This window comes from Siphateles boraxobius, unplaced genomic scaffold, assembly GCF_051911475.1.
Source record: "Siphateles boraxobius isolate OS27281-9 unplaced genomic scaffold, OSU_SipBor_1 151, whole genome shotgun sequence".
NCBI classification, from domain to species: Eukaryota; Metazoa; Chordata; class Actinopteri; order Cypriniformes; family Leuciscidae; genus Siphateles; species Siphateles boraxobius.
Window position 1 is genome coordinate 954,112 of NW_027508757.1, and position 18,389 is coordinate 972,500.

The 18,389-nt window shown below is 37.2% G+C and overlaps 1 protein-coding gene across 4 annotated transcripts in view; it reads left to right on the forward strand.

Moving 5' to 3' along the window:
- The window catches only part of LOC143738792 (zinc finger MIZ domain-containing protein 1-like), a 49,221-nt gene that overhangs the window by 294 nt on the left and 30,538 nt on the right, over nt 1–18,389 (forward strand). For 2 of the 4 annotated variants that reach the window (XM_077230864.1, XM_077230867.1), the window contains exons 2-5: nt 11,874–11,941; nt 15,252–15,371; nt 16,262–16,375; nt 17,780–17,885. In XM_077230864.1, coding sequence (XP_077086979.1) covers nt 15,303–15,371; nt 16,262–16,375; nt 17,780–17,885 — 289 coding nt within the window. In that variant the 5' untranslated portion in view covers nt 11,874–11,941; nt 15,252–15,302. Of the gene's footprint in view, nt 1–11,873; nt 11,942–13,766; nt 13,925–15,251; nt 15,372–16,261; nt 16,376–17,779; nt 17,886–18,389 lie in introns of all 4 variants that reach the window. The other 2 variants (XM_077230866.1, XM_077230865.1) reach the window with 2 other exon arrangements.

Below are 18,389 nucleotides of genomic sequence, written 5' to 3' on the forward strand. Positions count from 1 at the left end.
TCAGGTTTAGTCATCTCGATTCGGATGATTAAGTTATGTTTAGAAGATTCATTCATTCATTGCTTGGTTCGGGAAATTATTCGGATGGTTTGCACACATGGTTGCACTAATCCGCGTTTGTTTCATTCATAAAATTCCGAATATTGTGTTGCATTTGTTGAATGTTTATGGTTGTTTTGGAGCACAGTTTACATTACAGTTTTCATTTTAGTCTCTTACTTATTTTTTACACAAATAACAAGGTACTAATCACTTTAATTTGTAGGGTTGCTTGCAATCACGCATTATAACTTAAGGCTACAATAACATTCGTTATTGGTTATTTTTATAACAAAAACATGAATCCAGCCAAAAAGCTGAAATATATGCATTTTATAGAGAATCATGCATATGCTAATTTGCATTTCATCTTTGGTTAACACTTTTAACTAATAAAATATACACGTGACATACTTATACACACCTAATAATAGTTTGTATTGTAACAACATGGACAATGTGAAGTGTTACTTCAGTTTTCTTAAAGTAAAACAAAAATGTCAGTATTTGAATTATTGAGCGTGAAAACTTTTAAGGTCATAAATTTGTTTTTGTGGGTCTAAAGTAAAAGCAGGTGTGTGTGTGTATGTGTGTGTGAGAGAGAGAATACGCTGCTGTTTAATGCCTGGACATCAGTGCAAAAACACAAGAACCAAAAACCAGGCATAAAGCTGCTCTCGAACCATTATACATCTCTCTCTCTCTCTGTGTGTGTGTGTGTGTGTGTGTGTGTGTGTGAGAGAGAATGTGTGTTGGAGGTATTTCTCTAGTTGAGTCATTGACCAGCCCTTAAATTCCACTTTACGGTGAGTGGACTTTAGTCACTAGTGTTTGTACTGTGAGTTGCATAATGTTCTATTGCTGTTTATGCATATTAAAAATGAACTCAGATGTGATTCTTGGTAGCGGTGTTTTGCTCGGAGAAATGAGAGTGATGTAAGTGATTGCAAGCTCTGTTTGCTCTCATGTGTCTCTCGTGTGTTTGTAAGCTCAGTGTCCAGAAACGTGAATCTGAGGAGGGATTTCATAGCCTCGCCCCAGAGAGTGTGTGTGAGGGGGTCGTCTGTCCTATTCAGCTGTAGATGTGGACAAAAGACACATTGACAGAGCAGTGTTTGTAGCACGTGTGTGTAGCATCATTTGTTAAAGTGGTCATGAATTGAGAAATCTAATTTTCCTTGAACTTTTGACATGTAAGAGGTCATCGTAGGCCTACTATAAAAATACTCAAAACTTCTTTGTTAGCCAAACAAAATGTTTTGGATTTTGTCAGATTATGACGTAACAGTGCGACATCATCGGCTCTTTAGCCCCGCCCACTTATTCACAAGTGTCATGTTGTACTAAATACGAGAGAAATAAAAAAACAAATCTTTGCATGGCCTTCCTGGACGACGCTTCATTCGTTTCGCTATATTTTACTGTGGATTCGTATTTAATTAAAACATGGTTCAAGGCAGGCTTTTTAGAGAGACTGAAAATAAAAGATGATGCAGTGCCGACTAAATTAGACACAAGTGTGAGTAACAGTGTTTTTACCATGTGTCACTATTGCTTTATCTGTTACAGATCGTTTGATAAGTACTGAGTATTAATACTGTAGCACGCATCAAACTGTGATTAGTTGTGATTTGCTGATCTTTCCCATGCTTGAGCATTTATGGGGTTAATGCGTTCGATTTTTGAATACAGAAGAAAGCACATGGAGAACTGCTTTTGTTATTGTTTTGATCAAAGCCATTCCCTGTAATCCTGAATTAGGGGTGGACTGGACAATATTTCCAAAAATTTAATTTCACAATCTTATATCAAACAATCTTATATCAAACATTCACGATCCACAACGTGAGTCACGATCTTCCCAATATATCGAGAATGTCCAGACTTGAACAAGCCTAATGACTTCATCTATTTTCACAATTTAAAACACAGTATTGCATTAAACCCAGAGTTAAACTTTAAAACACTGCATAGTTTTCACTGTATGAATTAAATATACATTGATTCTTATTATAACTACTGAAGTTATCTGGTCAAGAGCAGTGAGTGATTTTGTCTTTAACATTAATGACCGATAAATTTGCGATATTTGCGTTAGGCTTTAAGACCCGAATGCATGGATATAATATAATGACACACATCCATTTCTTTCCCAACTGTTTATTCACTTAGGACATAACTGACTGTCTTTATGTAAATATTTGAATGTGAATATACAAGATGGACATTTTGACACATTCTTGTGTGTATTTTACCGCTTAGGCGTCTGTTTACTTTGCCCGTCCGTGTTTAGCTCCGTCTCGCAGCACGCACACAGAAAGTCTCTTTTGCAGTTTAATGCGCTTTTAATAACTCTTTTAAAAAATAAAGTCGAGTCTCCTTTATTTATATAGCGCTTTTCACAATACAGATTGTTTCAAAGCAGCTTTACAGAGACTATAGGAAATTAATGCAACACAGATTGTTTTGGCTGTACAGCAGCTCCTGCTTAGTTTTTAATTGATTCATTTCCATTGTAAAAATCATTAGTTATTAACTTAGGAGCCGCTTACATGACACTGTGTAAAGCATGTGCCGCTGTGGACTGCATTTTACAACAGTCCCGTTACATGATTTGACTGATTTGGACGTTAAGTTTAGGCTTTTAAGGAGGGGCGAAAGCACACTGCTTTATAGGAAAGGAACGGCAAGTTTTTATAATCTTTGAAAGCCAAAATCCTTACCGAAACTAAAATTTGATTCATCGCACAGCCCTATTGCTGTAAAAAAATTAAAAAATGCATCAAAACGCATGAAAGTCACATGATAGAGACACTTGATATAATTTGGCCAGTCAGAACAGGCATCTAGTAGGCAGTACTTTGCTTTATTTTAACATTATTACGAGGACATAAAATATATAATCTCTGCGATTCACTTGGAAAAGTAGATGGACGGATTGAAGATTGATCACAATATAAAATCGCCAGATCATGAATTTAAAATAATGATGCGCACGGATAAATTGTTTAGAATAAATACTGCAATATTACATTTAAAGATAACAAGAATTGTTCATTTTGATTTCATGGGGCCTTTAAGGCTACAGCTTTACTGAACTCGTTTTAACCAGACGGTCATCCAGAGAGGGCATGTTGTGTGTCTTACGTTGGCGTGTGTTGCGATAATCTATCTTGCTCCGCTGTGATGCCTGCGAGTCGGTCTACATCAAACACACACACACACACACACACACACACACACACACAGAGGTCAGGTCAGATGGCTGGCGAACACCCAGCGTTTAGATCTGTGGAAAGGTCACTGACCTCTGGCTACATCCAAAAACACATCCGTTTGCACAGACTCCACACAAACACACATTACCACACCTCAATTTAGACAGTTTCCTAGTTAATTAAATATAAATCATTTACTGAAGATGTTTACTTGCCTAACAGCACATGAATTTACACGGAGTTAAAAATTATCACTCATAGAGATTTTTCTTTTTTATTGTTTAGATGCTTTAATTTGACATTGTGCTGGTGGTTTGTGTGTTAAAACCCTAATTGTATCTTTAAATTGATCGGTTTTCCCTCATATAGATATTTTATCCATTGCATCGCAGCTCCACTTTTTATTAATTGCTGGCCTCATCAAACTGAGCGTTTCAGCGTCAACATTTCTAGTTGTCTCCATGTTTTCAGGCGTACATTTTTTACTTCTAGGCTGTGAAATGTGTCTTTCTGATTGGCCCTGTGCTGTGGGATGTGTGTTTGTGATTGGCTGATGAGGATGAAAGCCATTAGCACACATTGGGTGAACTGAAAGTGTCTCTCTGTGACTCGGTGCACTCTTGAGAAGAAAATCGAGATGAATTGCCAAGCCGGTGTCTGAGTGCACCGGATCCAGCTAATGGGCTTCCAGAGAGCGATAAAACAGACCTTTAAGAGTGTGTCCTGCAATCACTGCACATTTACATCATACAAAAGATTAGGTCTGTGGGACGTTTTGAGATGTAAACGGTTACTCACAAACTCATCTGATCCAAAAAGAGCCAGGAAATCCCGTTTTCTTGATCTTACATGACTGATGTGGTCATTGATTAATTCAGTCAAACTCTCAATGACACGAGGACGTTACTCACTGTCGCTTGACATAATGCTGTTTGCTGTCCTCCAACAGCGTCAGTCTCTGTTGAACTTCTGAAAACAAGAGTGATTTTTATCTGCAGCCGGTGAGAGAATGTGTTGTTTTCAGTCTATGAGTCAGGACGAAAACACTCACAAAACATGCACTTATCAGAGGCTGCGCAGAGGTCGTCGGTGTGTTTCTAACGTTGTGCTCATGTGGGCTATGATGCTATGGAGAATCACAGATGCTTCCTCAATTATTACACACGCAGATGATTTGGGATGGGAATCATGAGAAATTAAGCGATTCGCGATACAGTTCCAATTAATGTTTCCGGTTCTGGCACCAGCCCTTCGCAAGGTTTTACTGTGAAGTAAAATTACTTAAATAAAGCAGCTAGTTTGGTAGTAGTCAGTTTGGTAGCCCAATTTGTTCTTAAAGGGATAGTTCACCCAAAAATAAAAACAAATGAAATAGCTGGAAGACTTCTGTTCATACGCTGGACAACGTTCTAAAAAATATAACTTTCCATAGAGTTGCATAGAAAAAAGTCAAACGGATTTGGAACAAAATGTTGAGTTTGTGTATGTATAATTTGCAAACATAGTAGCATAAGATGAAATGGAATGTTAAAAAAATGTTTTAATGTTTAAAAAAACAACAACTTAACACTACTTTTCAGATAGTGAAAATGCATTTGGATGTGTGTGAAGTTTCAGACAATTTGTCAAAAATTATTTCCCCTATTAGGACAGAGTCAGTTATAAATGATGGCACCTTAAAAAAAGGTCAGATGCAGAAAATGATTTTAGTCATAAATATATGCAAAATATAAAGTCTTTTTTTATTAGTTGTGATTTCACAATTAGTTCACATTGGGTTAAATGATGTTTGAATATTCATGAACTATATGTAAATTTGTCAGGGGCAACAAATTAATACTAGCAAAACAAACTGGAAAATTTGATATTTAGGCCTGTTGACTTTATATTTTTGCATGTGACAGGACTACAAACAATAAAGTACTTGTAGGGTCCCCGCAGGTTCTTAAAAAGTTTTACATTTCGTTTGATCAAATTTAAAGTCCCCCTGTGGTGAAAATCCAGCTTTTAATGTTGTTTATATGTCTATGTGGTGTTTTTAATACGCTTTAAGACAATCCATGTGTAAATTCATAAGTCGACAGCATTGCTGAGTATTTTCTGCTTAAAACTGCAGTGAACCAAAGACAGTCTCAAAAACACGGTTTGAAATCGCTGGTGTTTCTGACGTCACAAACTACCTTGTAACCAATCAGATCAACGTGTGATCGTCAACCAGTGGATCTCTGAGTGAGTGAGTGAGTGAGTGAGTGGAGGCGGGGCTCATTTGCATATTCATAGAACCACGTATACTAAATGAGGCAAGGGTGTCGAGTTATATTCAACATATTTTAATGCATGTAAAATAAACATTTTTGAAGGAAAGACCATTTAAATATGTATTTTTGGTGATCAAAGACAAGTTTTAAGGGATATATTTCTGTATTGGTTTTTTTGTCAAACTTTTTTTTTGGTTATGGTTTAGGATGTTACCGTAAACATTGACCCACAATACTATATTCGTTTTATATGTGTGTTGTAAAAAATTTGCCTAAAAAAAGCCTTAAATAAATGTGGCTGGTTTGTGGTGTATTGTGATTTGAGCAGTTTTGGTGGCATTTACTGGCCACTGACTGGATGTGTGTGTGTGTGGCTGAAGTGTGTGTCTATACATGCAGTGTTTGATCTTCATCGTCTGTGATCTTCCATCACAAACCCTGAGTGTCTGCAGACCGCTGACATGATAATGTCACGCTCGACTGCGTCTCCATCACGATGAAATGAAAGCGTTCCGGTGCCGCGAACACCAGCAGATCCGAGATATTACTTTCTCCAGGTGAACGTGCGTCCCGATACTGAGAGATGAGCTTGTGCTGAAACACACTCGCATGTTTTATCTCTGGCTACGTCTACATTAACCCGGATACATTTGAAAACGCCGTTTTCGTTTAAAAACGCTCTCCATCCACACTAGCGTTTTCAAGCATTTTCCAAAAGTTTCTACTTCACACTGAAACGTCGGAAAACCCTAAATTCACCTTACAGTGTATGCGTAAACCCTCATATAAGCTCACAAATAATACATTTATTGTGCAATTCTTCTCGCAGGATCATTTTATTTGGCTAAATATCTCAGCATGAAGCGTCCAGGCCATTATATGTGTGGTTTAAAACTAGGGCTGAAACGATTCCTCGAGTTACTCGATTACAAAAATTCCTTGAGGCAAAAACTCTGCCTCGAAGCCTCGTTACCGTCACGGACCGTTTATCCACACGGACCTGTTCAGGAAGCATATATTTTGAATTTAGTTGGCGCGATGGCGGAGAATAAATATGTAAATAAACGGCAGATATTGTCTAAAGTGTTGGATCATTACACACTTAATAAAGAAGACAACAAGGTGCAGTGTCTCTACTGCAAAATAGAGCTGGCATACCACAACAGCACATCTTCCATGATTCAGCATCTGAACAGGAGACATCCATTCCTTGCTGTTTCACCAAGCATCGCTGAAACAAGGTAACGTAGTCTAAGCCTATTGATGTTCGCTGATTTTAATCCCATACTGTATTTGTAGCGATGTCGTGACGTGATTTTTAGCTTTGATGACATTTTTAAGTAGTAAACGTAACTATCACGTTCAATTGCAAGAGTATAGCCTAAAAAAAGAACCCCTACACACACACACACACACACACACACACGCCAGTCAGACCAATTTTTTTCTCAGGTTAACTAAACTAAATTTGCAGAAGGTGCAATCCTTTTTTGTAATGTTGTGTATTAAGAAGACAAAAAACAAAGTTTATATTCATATTAAGTTTGTATTCATACGTTACAGTAAGTTCACTTAACTGTATGTTGTTATATAATTGTTGGCAATGCCAACTTGGCACTTAACTTTTGGAGCCAAACTTTTGGACTTGGAAATAAATACCTCTGTTGAGAAATAAAAAGCCAAATGCTTGATCATTTTACAGCCACATAATTTTTGTTATGCATAATTTGTTTTGGTTGTTCAAAAACACACTTATCCGATTAAAAAAATTATCCGATTAATCGATCGATTAAGTGCTAGATTAATCGATTACAAAAAGAATTCATAGCTGCAGCCCTATTTAAAACACAACGGCTCTCAGCAAATGTGAGTAAATGTTCTGTCATCTTTGCAGGACTGTGATGTGAAGAGCATATTTTAGCAACAGTGTGAAAGTGGAAAGCACATTAGTCACAACCCGGTTTAAACATGAATATCTATTGGTACAAAATGCGTCACATGACTAAACTTACGTCATCGTTTTTAAATGCCTCCGTTTTGACAGTCCATTTACAGCGCGAAAACTGCGTTTTCAAAAAGCTTTGTTTTCATTAAAAAACCTGCTGTCTTCAGAAGGCCAAACCGGAGAGAAAAAGATGCGTTTTCAAACAACGTGTGTGTGTGTGTGTGTGTGTGTGTGTGTGTGTGTGTGTGTGTGTGTGTGTGTGTGTGTGTGTGTGTGTGTGTGTGTGTGTGTGTGTGTGTGTGTGTGTGTGTGTGTGTGTGTGTGTGTGTGTGTGTGTGAAAAGCCAGAGATCTTTTTCTCAGCACGGGTGGAGCTGTTTTCTTCTCTCCTCTGTGATCAATGATCGAGGTGCCAAAGCTCATAAATTGAAGGAATGAAGCAATGGGAGGAGAAGGAAACAAGAGGAGGATGAAAGTTAGTCAATTATGAGATCTGGACCACAAAGGCATCCTGTGATTGTTCACACTCATCGCTTTCTCATGATTCAAGACGCTCTATTGTTGTGATTAAAATCATCTATGTAGCGGAAGCATTATTACTATACTGATTTATAATGCAGATAGATCTGATTCTGAAGTCTGATTGGATGAGCTGCGTTTGAAGCTGTAGTATAATAGCTGGGTATCGGCTCGGTTCATTGCCTATTGTTAAAATACGCAATATTTACATGTGTTTTGGTCAGTGTTCATTATCTCTCTATATTGGAACAGGAATGATCAGGGTGAGTCTGGCTTATTTCACAGCCGTCTGTAATCTATAAGTTTAATAGTTTATCAGTATGTGGGATGAAGAAATCAGACGCTTGCATATAGCCAAATGAAGCTCTTCTGTTCTGAGGCCATTTTAGGATTTAGACACTATTAGACAGGGTTATTATCATTAACTAAAACATTTTCATTACTTGAAATAAAATAACTATATAGACATTATATAAAAAAGAAAAAAACTAATAACTGATACTTTCAGTATGTGTCTGAGAGTGTGTGTGTGTGAGAGAGAGAGTGTGTGAGAGAGAGTGTGTGAGAGAGAGAGAGTGTGTCTGAGTGTGTGTAAGTGTGTGTATATATATATATATATGTGTGTGTGTGTGTGTGTTAGAGAGAGAGAGAGAGAGTTTTAACAGGATGATCTGATAATGAGCGTCTGATGTAGGAAATCCCTGGAGCTCATGTAACCGAAGACTTTACAGCATCTCAGGAAATTCACTGACGGTCATTTCCTTTTCAAGACATTCACACACAACAGACTGAATTAAAGGAGTAGTTCAGACAAAAATGAAACTTCTGTCATCATTTACTCACCTCATGGTGATCTAAACTCGAATTACTTTCTTTTTTGCGTTGCTCTTTTCCATACAAAAGTTCATCATTTCAAGCTCCCAAAGGAAATTATTCATTGTAAAAGTCCTTGTGCACTATATATTTTAAGTCTTCTGAAGTCAAATTATAGTTATGTGTGAGAAACAGAACAAAATTAGGTTGTATGTTGTATCTAAGTTGCTTTGGGTAAACGTGTCTGCCAATGCAATGAATATAAAATTTAAATGCAAAATTTCCTTTAGTGTTACATTTAAAAAAATCAGCTTGCAGACAGTTTTAAGACAAATAATGAGTAAATACTGACAGAAATTTCCCTTAATTACTTTTAATCTACATCTATAAGAGGAAAAAGTTCCAGCACATGCATGTGCATGCGAGCAACAAAAGACCAGTACGGACAGTTTGAGCGCATACACACACACACACACACAGCGTGGATTTGCATGTTGAACACAGGCAGATGAAAATGCGCAAGCAGTGTGACGTCACGCAGAGGCTCTTCTGGGCTTTCACAGTTAAACGGTTATCCGTTAACATTGTCTGCGCTCTGTGCTCAATAATAATGCCCTGCAATCATTCACTAGCTTCTGTTAATGCCCTTTTCTAAGCATGAAGCTTAGTGCAGCTCTCAAAGTCTGTGTGTTTACACAGCACAAACACACACCGGGTGGATAGACTCGTTGTAATGGGATCTGATTGTAGATGTTTTACTGGTGAGGTGTGTGTTTGTGTGTTTGTGTGTCTGTGTGTGTGTTCGTGTGTGTTCAATTAAACACCCAAACGAGCTTAATGTAGGCCTGATGATTTCACGAATAACTCATTCTCTGTTGATTTCTGTGAACTGGGAGGCTCAGATCTTTTCAGAAGTCTTTTAGCAGCAGCATATGAATGGTGGTGGTTGTGTGTGTGTGTGTGTGTGTGTGTGTGAGGTGTTATTCTACTTAAAGAAATCAATTCCACTGCAGCTGGTACCTTCCTCCCGGTGTCTTTATGGCCTGTTTGCAGTTCTGACTCCATTGATTTTTTTGTCTCCCCCTTATTCCTGCTTCAGGCTCAGAGGAGCATGTGATGAATGGCTGGAGGTGTCAGAAAGATCTGGAATTAGAGAGAGAGAGAGATACTTTTCCTTCCCATTATGCTCTAATGCATCATCTACACACACACACACACTGCTCTCTTTTGGAGCGATAGATGCAGGAATTATTGGAAGTTGTAAGCTCTGACATTCTCAGATACAAAACACTCTCCCGTTTGGAAAATGCTTCGGCAGCTGTTTCATATGGGATGCCGTTAGTTACACGTTGTGTATTTAAGCACGTAAACATTGACATTTAACACAATTATTTATTCATGGCATTATGTACAATCGAGGGTCTTGTGTCACCCTGACAGAGTTTATTTTGTGGTAATGACCTGTACATTATCTGCTTATTTCCTGACTAATTGCCAAATAGCGAATTAATGTGTGCGTGAGACTTATGGCTGAGATATGATTAGAGCAAAAAAAGTGTTTCATTTTTGGTTTTCAATCCGATCAAGTGTTTACATGTTCTCTCAATCGGATTAGAAAAGGAATAAACCAGCACTTTCAATCCGATTGAAATTTAATTCGGTTCGCCCAATCGGGTCATTTAAGTGTTTACATGAAGGCTTTTCAAGTCCGATTGAGCCGTAAACCTGATTACTAACGGATTATTTGGTTGCATGTAAACGTATAGCCACTGTATGCACGACATATAACATTGACATTTAACATGTTCATTTATTCATGGAATTATGTACAGTCGAGTGCCTTGTGTAAGCCTGAAAGAGTTTATTTTGTGGTAATCACCATCTGCCTGTATTATCTGCTTATTAACTAATATTTGTGAGACGCTGCTTGCATCAGTCTGTGATGTGACTCATATGATTAGAGCATTAGTTCGAGAAACAGTGTGAGATGTGTATAAATCTGCTGTGAGTGTGAGCAGGGCACGACTGTCCTTAAACACAAGAAACCCTAAAAATAACAACATCCAGAGAGAGTCTCACATTCCTGCGTGTTCTTCTGTCTGGAAAATCACTCTCGTTCAGATGAATTTAGCCGTGAATCTCGTCTGATCGACGTGTAGAAACTGATCTGCTCAGTCTGTCCGTTTATGGCTACGATCTGCTGCCTCACTGTTTATTAGATTAATAAATCACACACTGTAATGTTTCATAATGATGATTTTGCCTGCTGTTGACTTAGGCAACATTCAGAGGTTCTCTTGACTTGACCCCATAATGCATTGCAAAAAAGTCCATCCAAGATTGTGGAAGTGAGATAAACATTGATTCTTAATATATTTAATTAATTCAATACGAAAAAAGTATCGAATTTCAAATATGACTATTTTAAAAAACGTTTGTGTGATTGCGTCAGGCTCATTATGACAGACAGCAAAACATTCCCCTCACTTGAGCAATGATCATCTCATTAATATTCAAATTGGCAGTATGAATATTCAGAAATATTTAGAAGACTGAGTTCAAATATTAGTATTAAATAAATATACATTACATAATAAATATTAGATTAAATTCAACTTTATTGTCATTGTACAGTACAAAGCCAAAACAGAAGAATATAACCAGTTGTGCATATATACAAGTATTATATGAATACACATACTAAAAATATATTCTGTATGATAGTATGTGAATATGGTAATCGTTCATTGTGATAGTATATCATATCACTGTAAAGCTGCTTTGAAACAGTCCATATTGTTAAAAGCGCTATATAAATAAGGCTTGACTTGACTAGTATATGAATATGGTAATAGTTCTGCATGATAATGTATGAATATGGTTATCATTCAATATGATGGTATTAAATTGTGTGAATATGGTCAATTGTATTGTATGAATATGGTAAACGTTTAATATGGTGTATGAATTTGGTTGTTCATTCTTTATTACTCTGAAACAATATTTCTTTAAGGAACATTTTGAAAATGTAGATTTGTTGCATTGCGGCTGTAGCTAATCACTGCTTGGTGTTTTCTTTCAGGTCAGATGAGCAACTGATGGATTCATAGCATATTCCTGTTCGGTCCTGTGGACGCAGAACATACGCAGGTAAGAACTCAGCCATCGTGGGTCAAAAATGAAACAAAATGTGTGTGTGGGATGTTTTCTCTGAGAAGGCTTTTAATCCTCAAAGTCTGGATGAGAAAACACTCATCAGAGGAGCGTTGTGGCTGTAAACACACCTTTGTTTTAGTCGAACAGAAGTCAGAACATGTTTGTTCCAAGTATTTCATGAATGTGCCATCGTGGAGTGCTGCGTAATACGTGTTGCTGCATAAACGGACTAATGCGTTGGCAAAGTCTGGTTGTTTACCCGAACCGGAAAATGATGAAGACTCTTTTGATTTGAGACTGTAACTAGCAAACACCTTGAGTTTTGAGCTCACTAACATTTTCAGTAACACTTTACATGATGAAGCCTATTATGTATAATGCATTATAAAGTTATTTATGATGTATGTTATAATGCGTTATATCTTTTCATAAATAATTGTAACTAACCGAAGTTAAAATGCATTATAATATTTGCAGATTCCATCTGAAATTGGTTGTTTGTCATGTTTTTTAATGCATTATTCTTTCTAAATGTGTAAAAATAAATAATTATTATAATGTATTATACCTGTGGTTACAATTATTCATAAGAACATGCAATGCATTATAATGTGCATTACAAGGCATAATTACTATAAATACTTTTAAAAATGCATCATAAAGCATTTTCTTCAGAAAATGATGTAAAAATATAAACCATAATGTAAAAATCTTCTATGATAGAAAATGTAAAACCATCAAATGAAACTAGAGCGTGTGCATGTATTGCAACACATGACTGTGCGTTTGTTTGCATATGTTGACTCATGACTCGTGTGTGTGTGTGTGTGTGTGTGTGTGTGTGTGTGTGTGTGTGTGTGTGTGTGTGTGTGTGTGTGTGTCTGCAGCTGCTGATGTATATTAGGTCGTATAATAGACTGTGTGTGTGTAAACTACGCAGTCAGAACAGTGTGTTATTGTTGAGCGTGTGAACAGTGTCTATTGTGAGCAGCAGTGACGACCGCCTCTATCCCTCTCTTGTGTCTGTGCATGTTATGAAGTCGTTTATATTAATGTCATCATGAAATGAAAATGGACTGCTTGCTTTGTAAATACACATTCCTGTGGTCTTATAATGCATGCTAAACAAAAATCTACTGTAAAAAATTGCGAGCTTTACTTTTTCAATCTCTCTCATGTTGAACCACCTGACATAAAAAAAAACGCTTTCCATGTTGAAAAAAAGAAAGTCCTGACCTACATTTGTTGAATATCCAGTTTCACTCTGTCTGAAATATGTCAGATTATAGATGTAAAACACTAGATTGAGAGTGCCGTGTTTTTATTCCAGTGCAAATCTGTTCTGTGACCGTCCTCCGCATTATTTGCATATGAAAACACGAGCGATGACATCACCATGATGACATCAAGACCAACTGCAGGAGAAAGAGAGAGAATAAAAAATGAGAAAGACTGAAGGAACTAAATCTGGACTGAAAGACTAAAGGACTCTGGACTCTTGTTGTATCATGTTATGACAATGACGATACTTGTTGTAGGTGTTTTTTTTCTCTTTCTTCAAGCATTTAATAAGAGAAAAAAAGAGACATGCACACAGAGTGAATGTAAATGTGATCTGGAAACATGCTTTCCTCTGTTAAATTCAACAAAAGTTCCAGAATTTTCAACACGACGTATTTACAAAATCATCAGTAGATGAAGATGAGCAGGGCAGAACGTGATGTACTTCCAGACGCAGTGTTTCACGGTTCAGACGTTCATGTTCCTCTCTACACCCGTTCCTGTCTGAGCCTGTTAAACTCTCTTCTTCCTCTGACAGGAAAGGCCTCATTTCCTGAGGCTGATGTGAATCAGAGGCACAGAGGGAAACGCTCCGGCCACTCGGCTTTCAAACACACACGTGAATGAATACTTCACGACTCCAGACTTACATTTGAGAGCAAGCTCTGCAGCAACTGATTCGGTAGCATCGCACATGTAATATTAATTATATCATTACATGTTCTATCTCATATAAATGCACATTTGACTGTAGCTTGAGCTTGATGTGGATGTACATTTATTTTCATTAATGTAACATCTGTGAAAAAAAATTACAACTTCATTTTTATAGGGTAAATTTTAAATATTCTGACTGAGTTAGGACTCATCTTTTATTAAAATTACCATTAGGTAAAACGGATGGCAACTCATTACCCTGGTAAAAGAAAACTACATGGTTTCTGGGGCATTTTGTAATGAAAAACATGTTATAGCTTAATTACAAAAAATACTAATTCCATTACTCCTTTCATATATTATTAATGTAGACATATATTAAATGTAATACAATTACATATGAATATCCCACATTTCTGCCTTAATACCCATGGTTAGTCTTACATTTACAGTAAATCAATGGTAAATGTTGGTGATATGTGGGTTGAAAAACTTTCTTCTAGTTGTGTTTGTTTATTGTTGGTTATTGATGTTCAAACTGTCTGATAATTGAGAATCATTCAGTATGATTGCTTATAAATATAGTAATCATTCAGTATGATGGTATATGAATATGGCAGTCGTTCAGTATGATGCTGTATGAATATGGTAATTGTTCTGTATGATGGTATGAATATGGTCATTGTTTTGTTTTTTATTAACTTTGTAAAACAACTTTGTATTGATTTCATACTGATTTAAGTTCTGCAGAAATCTACTCAAGTTTATTTCCCCCCATTTTTACTCCATTTGTTGTGTCTTAATACTTTTAGCATGTGTATTTTCTTCCTCATTCTTGCCGTCTGTGTTACAGTGATGATTGTAATCCTCTTAAACCAGCGTGTGTGTCACTGAGGAGCCGGTGGAGCTTTAGCACGTTTCTCGTGTCTGACGTGTCGTCTTTCACTCAGTGATGCAACACAAACCAGTTACTGACGTTCACACAAAACTTTAGGAAACACTCGCTCTGCTTCTCGACATGTTTCCCATCGTGTGTGTGTGTGTGTGTGTGGCCTGTCTCAGCACATCATCTGCTAGTTACGCAAGTGTTCCAGTCGCTACAGCCCACAGTCTGACACACACAGCTGATAGTTGCGAGTACACGAGAGATCCCGCTTGTACTGTTCATTCACACTATAAATATCACTCACCATCTGAGACAGATGATGTAAACGGGATATCATGTGATTATGGAATCGGCTCTCATACTCCTGATTTCATTATTTTACAGCAGACACAGAAATGCTTCCTGCACACACACACACACACACAATGTTGAATAAATGAGTTTATGTACTTATGTGTCTAAATCGTCTGTGTTTTCCAGGGACTGAGTGTTGATGGCTGTGCGATAGGGACAGAGAGACGGTCCTGAAGGATGAATTCTCTCCCGCCCATGGACAGACACATCCAGCAAACCAACGACCGGCTCCTCTGCATCAAACAGGTGAGGGAGAACAGATGCGAGACCTTTTACAAAGTCTTGAAGTCGTATTTAGGCTCTACTAGAACAGGTTTTCCTGCTTGAATGTTGATTATTTTCCTCATATTCTCCATTGTTGCGGCTCCTCTCTTCCCAGTCTGTCAGTAACGCTCTTTTTACTTCCTGTCTCTATGAAGTCCCTCCTTCTGAAAAGCACACTGTGCTCTGATTGGTCGGCTGGAGCAGTGTGTTGTGATTGGTTGAGCGCTTCGAGTGTGTTTGGGAAATGTCCCGCCCCTTACCATAACTGCCAGTTTAACTACTAACTAACTCAACCAGGCCCGCCCCTTTATTCTGCGTATTAATTATTATAATGAGGAATATTGTGACGTGTTCCCGGAAGAAACTAAAGATACAATGGAGGCGTTTCAGGAGTTCAGAAACACTGACACTGATATAGAGAAGAACTCCGGAAACCTTTTTCATGCTCAAACAGCAACATTACACACTAAAGAAAGATAAACATGGAAAAAAAGCAGAATAGGTGATCTATAAAAAACTTTTAGGATCTTATGTCAGTGTTTCTTCATCACAGCTGTGAGACGTCAAAACGTCATTAGATCAAGTCAATAATTCAGGATTCACTGCTTCTGCCTTTACAGTGTGAGAGTGTTTTGATTGGTTTATAAGTCATTCTCAATGCAATGATGCCCCCTACAGGACACCTGGAGAGCAGATTTCACACAATTATTGGACTTCATTAGGGGCATATACTCTCAGGAACAATACACAGAACTTTCTGTTGATTTGTAATGAATATTTCACACATTAACATCTCACATAAACAGAGTAATAACTTAATAGAATCAAATGAACTTGTGTTCTTATGATTGTGTGTGATTTTCTTTTATCAGCACCTGCAAAATCCAGCAAACTTCCAGACGGCGGCGACGGAGCTGTTGGACTGGTGTGGAGATCCTCGAGCGTTTCAGAGGCCCTTTGAGCAAAGCCTGATGGGATGCCTAACGGTGAGGTCATCTCACTTTCAGTCGATTAACCAATCAGCATTCATCTGCTATTTAGTAATGAAAACAATCAGCTCTGACAATTTCCTTGTGTGAAGATTTCCCTCTGGCCTCACTCACGTCACATTAAATATTCTACATTATATTATAATATGATAGTCTATATTGTTTTACATTCTATATTAAGAGTATATTCCAATGAAATTTCTGTTCTGCTGTATTCTATTTTGTATGTTCTATTCTGCACCAGTTTATTGTATTCATTTTATTTTATTCTGCTCTAATCTCTTGTAAACTATTATATTCTACTCTTCAATTCCGTTGTGCTTATTCTATTTTTCTGTTTTATTCTGCACTAATTTATTCTATAATTTTAGTCTATTCTGCTCAGGTCTATTGTAAACTATTCTATTCTACTCTTCTATTTTGTTGTGCTATTCTATTTTATTTTTCTGTTCTATTCAGCACCAGGTTATTCTATTCATTTATTCTATTCTGTTCTGTTCTTTAATCCATCCCATTTAATTTTCCTCTTTATTCTATTCTGCTCTAATCTCTAATTAACTATTCTATTCTACTCTTCTATTTTGTTTTCTATTCTGCACCAACTTATTCTATAAATCTTATTCTATTCTGCTCAGCTCTATTGTAAACTATTCTATTCTACTCTTCTATTTTGTTGTGCTTATTCTATTTCATTTTTCTGTTCTATTCTGCACCAACTTATTCTATTAATTTTTTTTACTTCTATTCTGCTCTCTTCTGTTATAATCTATTCTACTCTTCTTTTCTATTTAGCTTGCTTTCATTTGATTTAATTCTGTTCTATTCTGCTCCAATTTATTCTTAGTTTTATTTGATACGATTTTGCTCTGTTGTATTGTAATCTCTTTGGATTCTACACTTTTCTGTTGCTTTAATCTGTTCTGTTCTATAATATCTGAGTCTGTTCTATTCTGATGTGCTCTATTATATTCTATGGATGTGCCTCAGACTCTCAGAATGAACTCAGTCACGTCTGATTGTGCTGATGTGAACTCTGACATGTTTCTACAGCAGAGTAAGAGCAGAAATCTCTAAGCTGCATTTAAGGAGAATGTGGAACGACGGCTGAACCAAACCTCCTCAGATGTTAAATTATGTGCTTTAGACACACATATATATCTCTGCCTGATGTGTTTAACTATAATTAAGACACAGATATGAGGCACGACTGTGTTTCAGAGGGAATCAGGCCTCAGGGTGTGGTGTTGAGCGCATGAGCCGACCTGATGAGGGTTTGCAAATCAGGAGAGAGATTTCATTCCCAGAAACTCCCCAAACCACAACCACACTGTGCAATTTTACTATGACAAAACATGCATGCCCGAATGCTGATATTCCAGTGCACGTCTGTCTCTCTGTCAGGTGTTGAGTCGTGTAGCAGGTCAGCAGGGCTTCGACATGGATCTGGGGTATCGGGTGCTCGCCGTTTGTGCAGCAAACAGGGACAAATTCACCCCCAAATCAGCAGGTGAGACTCCAGGATCATCAACACACGCTTCTGAGCGTGACGTCAGAGCATATAAATTGTACTCAATTGTGTCTCTTTCATCATTTTTTCATTTATTTTGCTGAACCGGATGCTGAGCCTAGGGCTGCACAATAAATCGAAATATCGCAAATGTATAAATCGCATTATGCATATCGCAACATCTTGCAATAACGGGTCATGAACAAAAGACAAAGAGAAGATAACTCACTTCTCTTGGCTGAATAACTTTTGTAGCTTTAATGACTTGAATCAGTATAGAATAACTTTTGTAGCTTTAATGACTTGAATCAGTATATATATTAAATTCATATAAGCAGTGTTTTAGTTTTACATTTGATTATTCAGTTTCTGTTGTTAAATAAACCTAATGTAGGCCTACCTAAAAACTTAATAACACTTACTACTTATGCTACAGTAAAACACTGCTGTTCACTTTCAGAAGTTGTAGGGATGTTTTCTCGTCACAAAAAGAATGAAACGCGT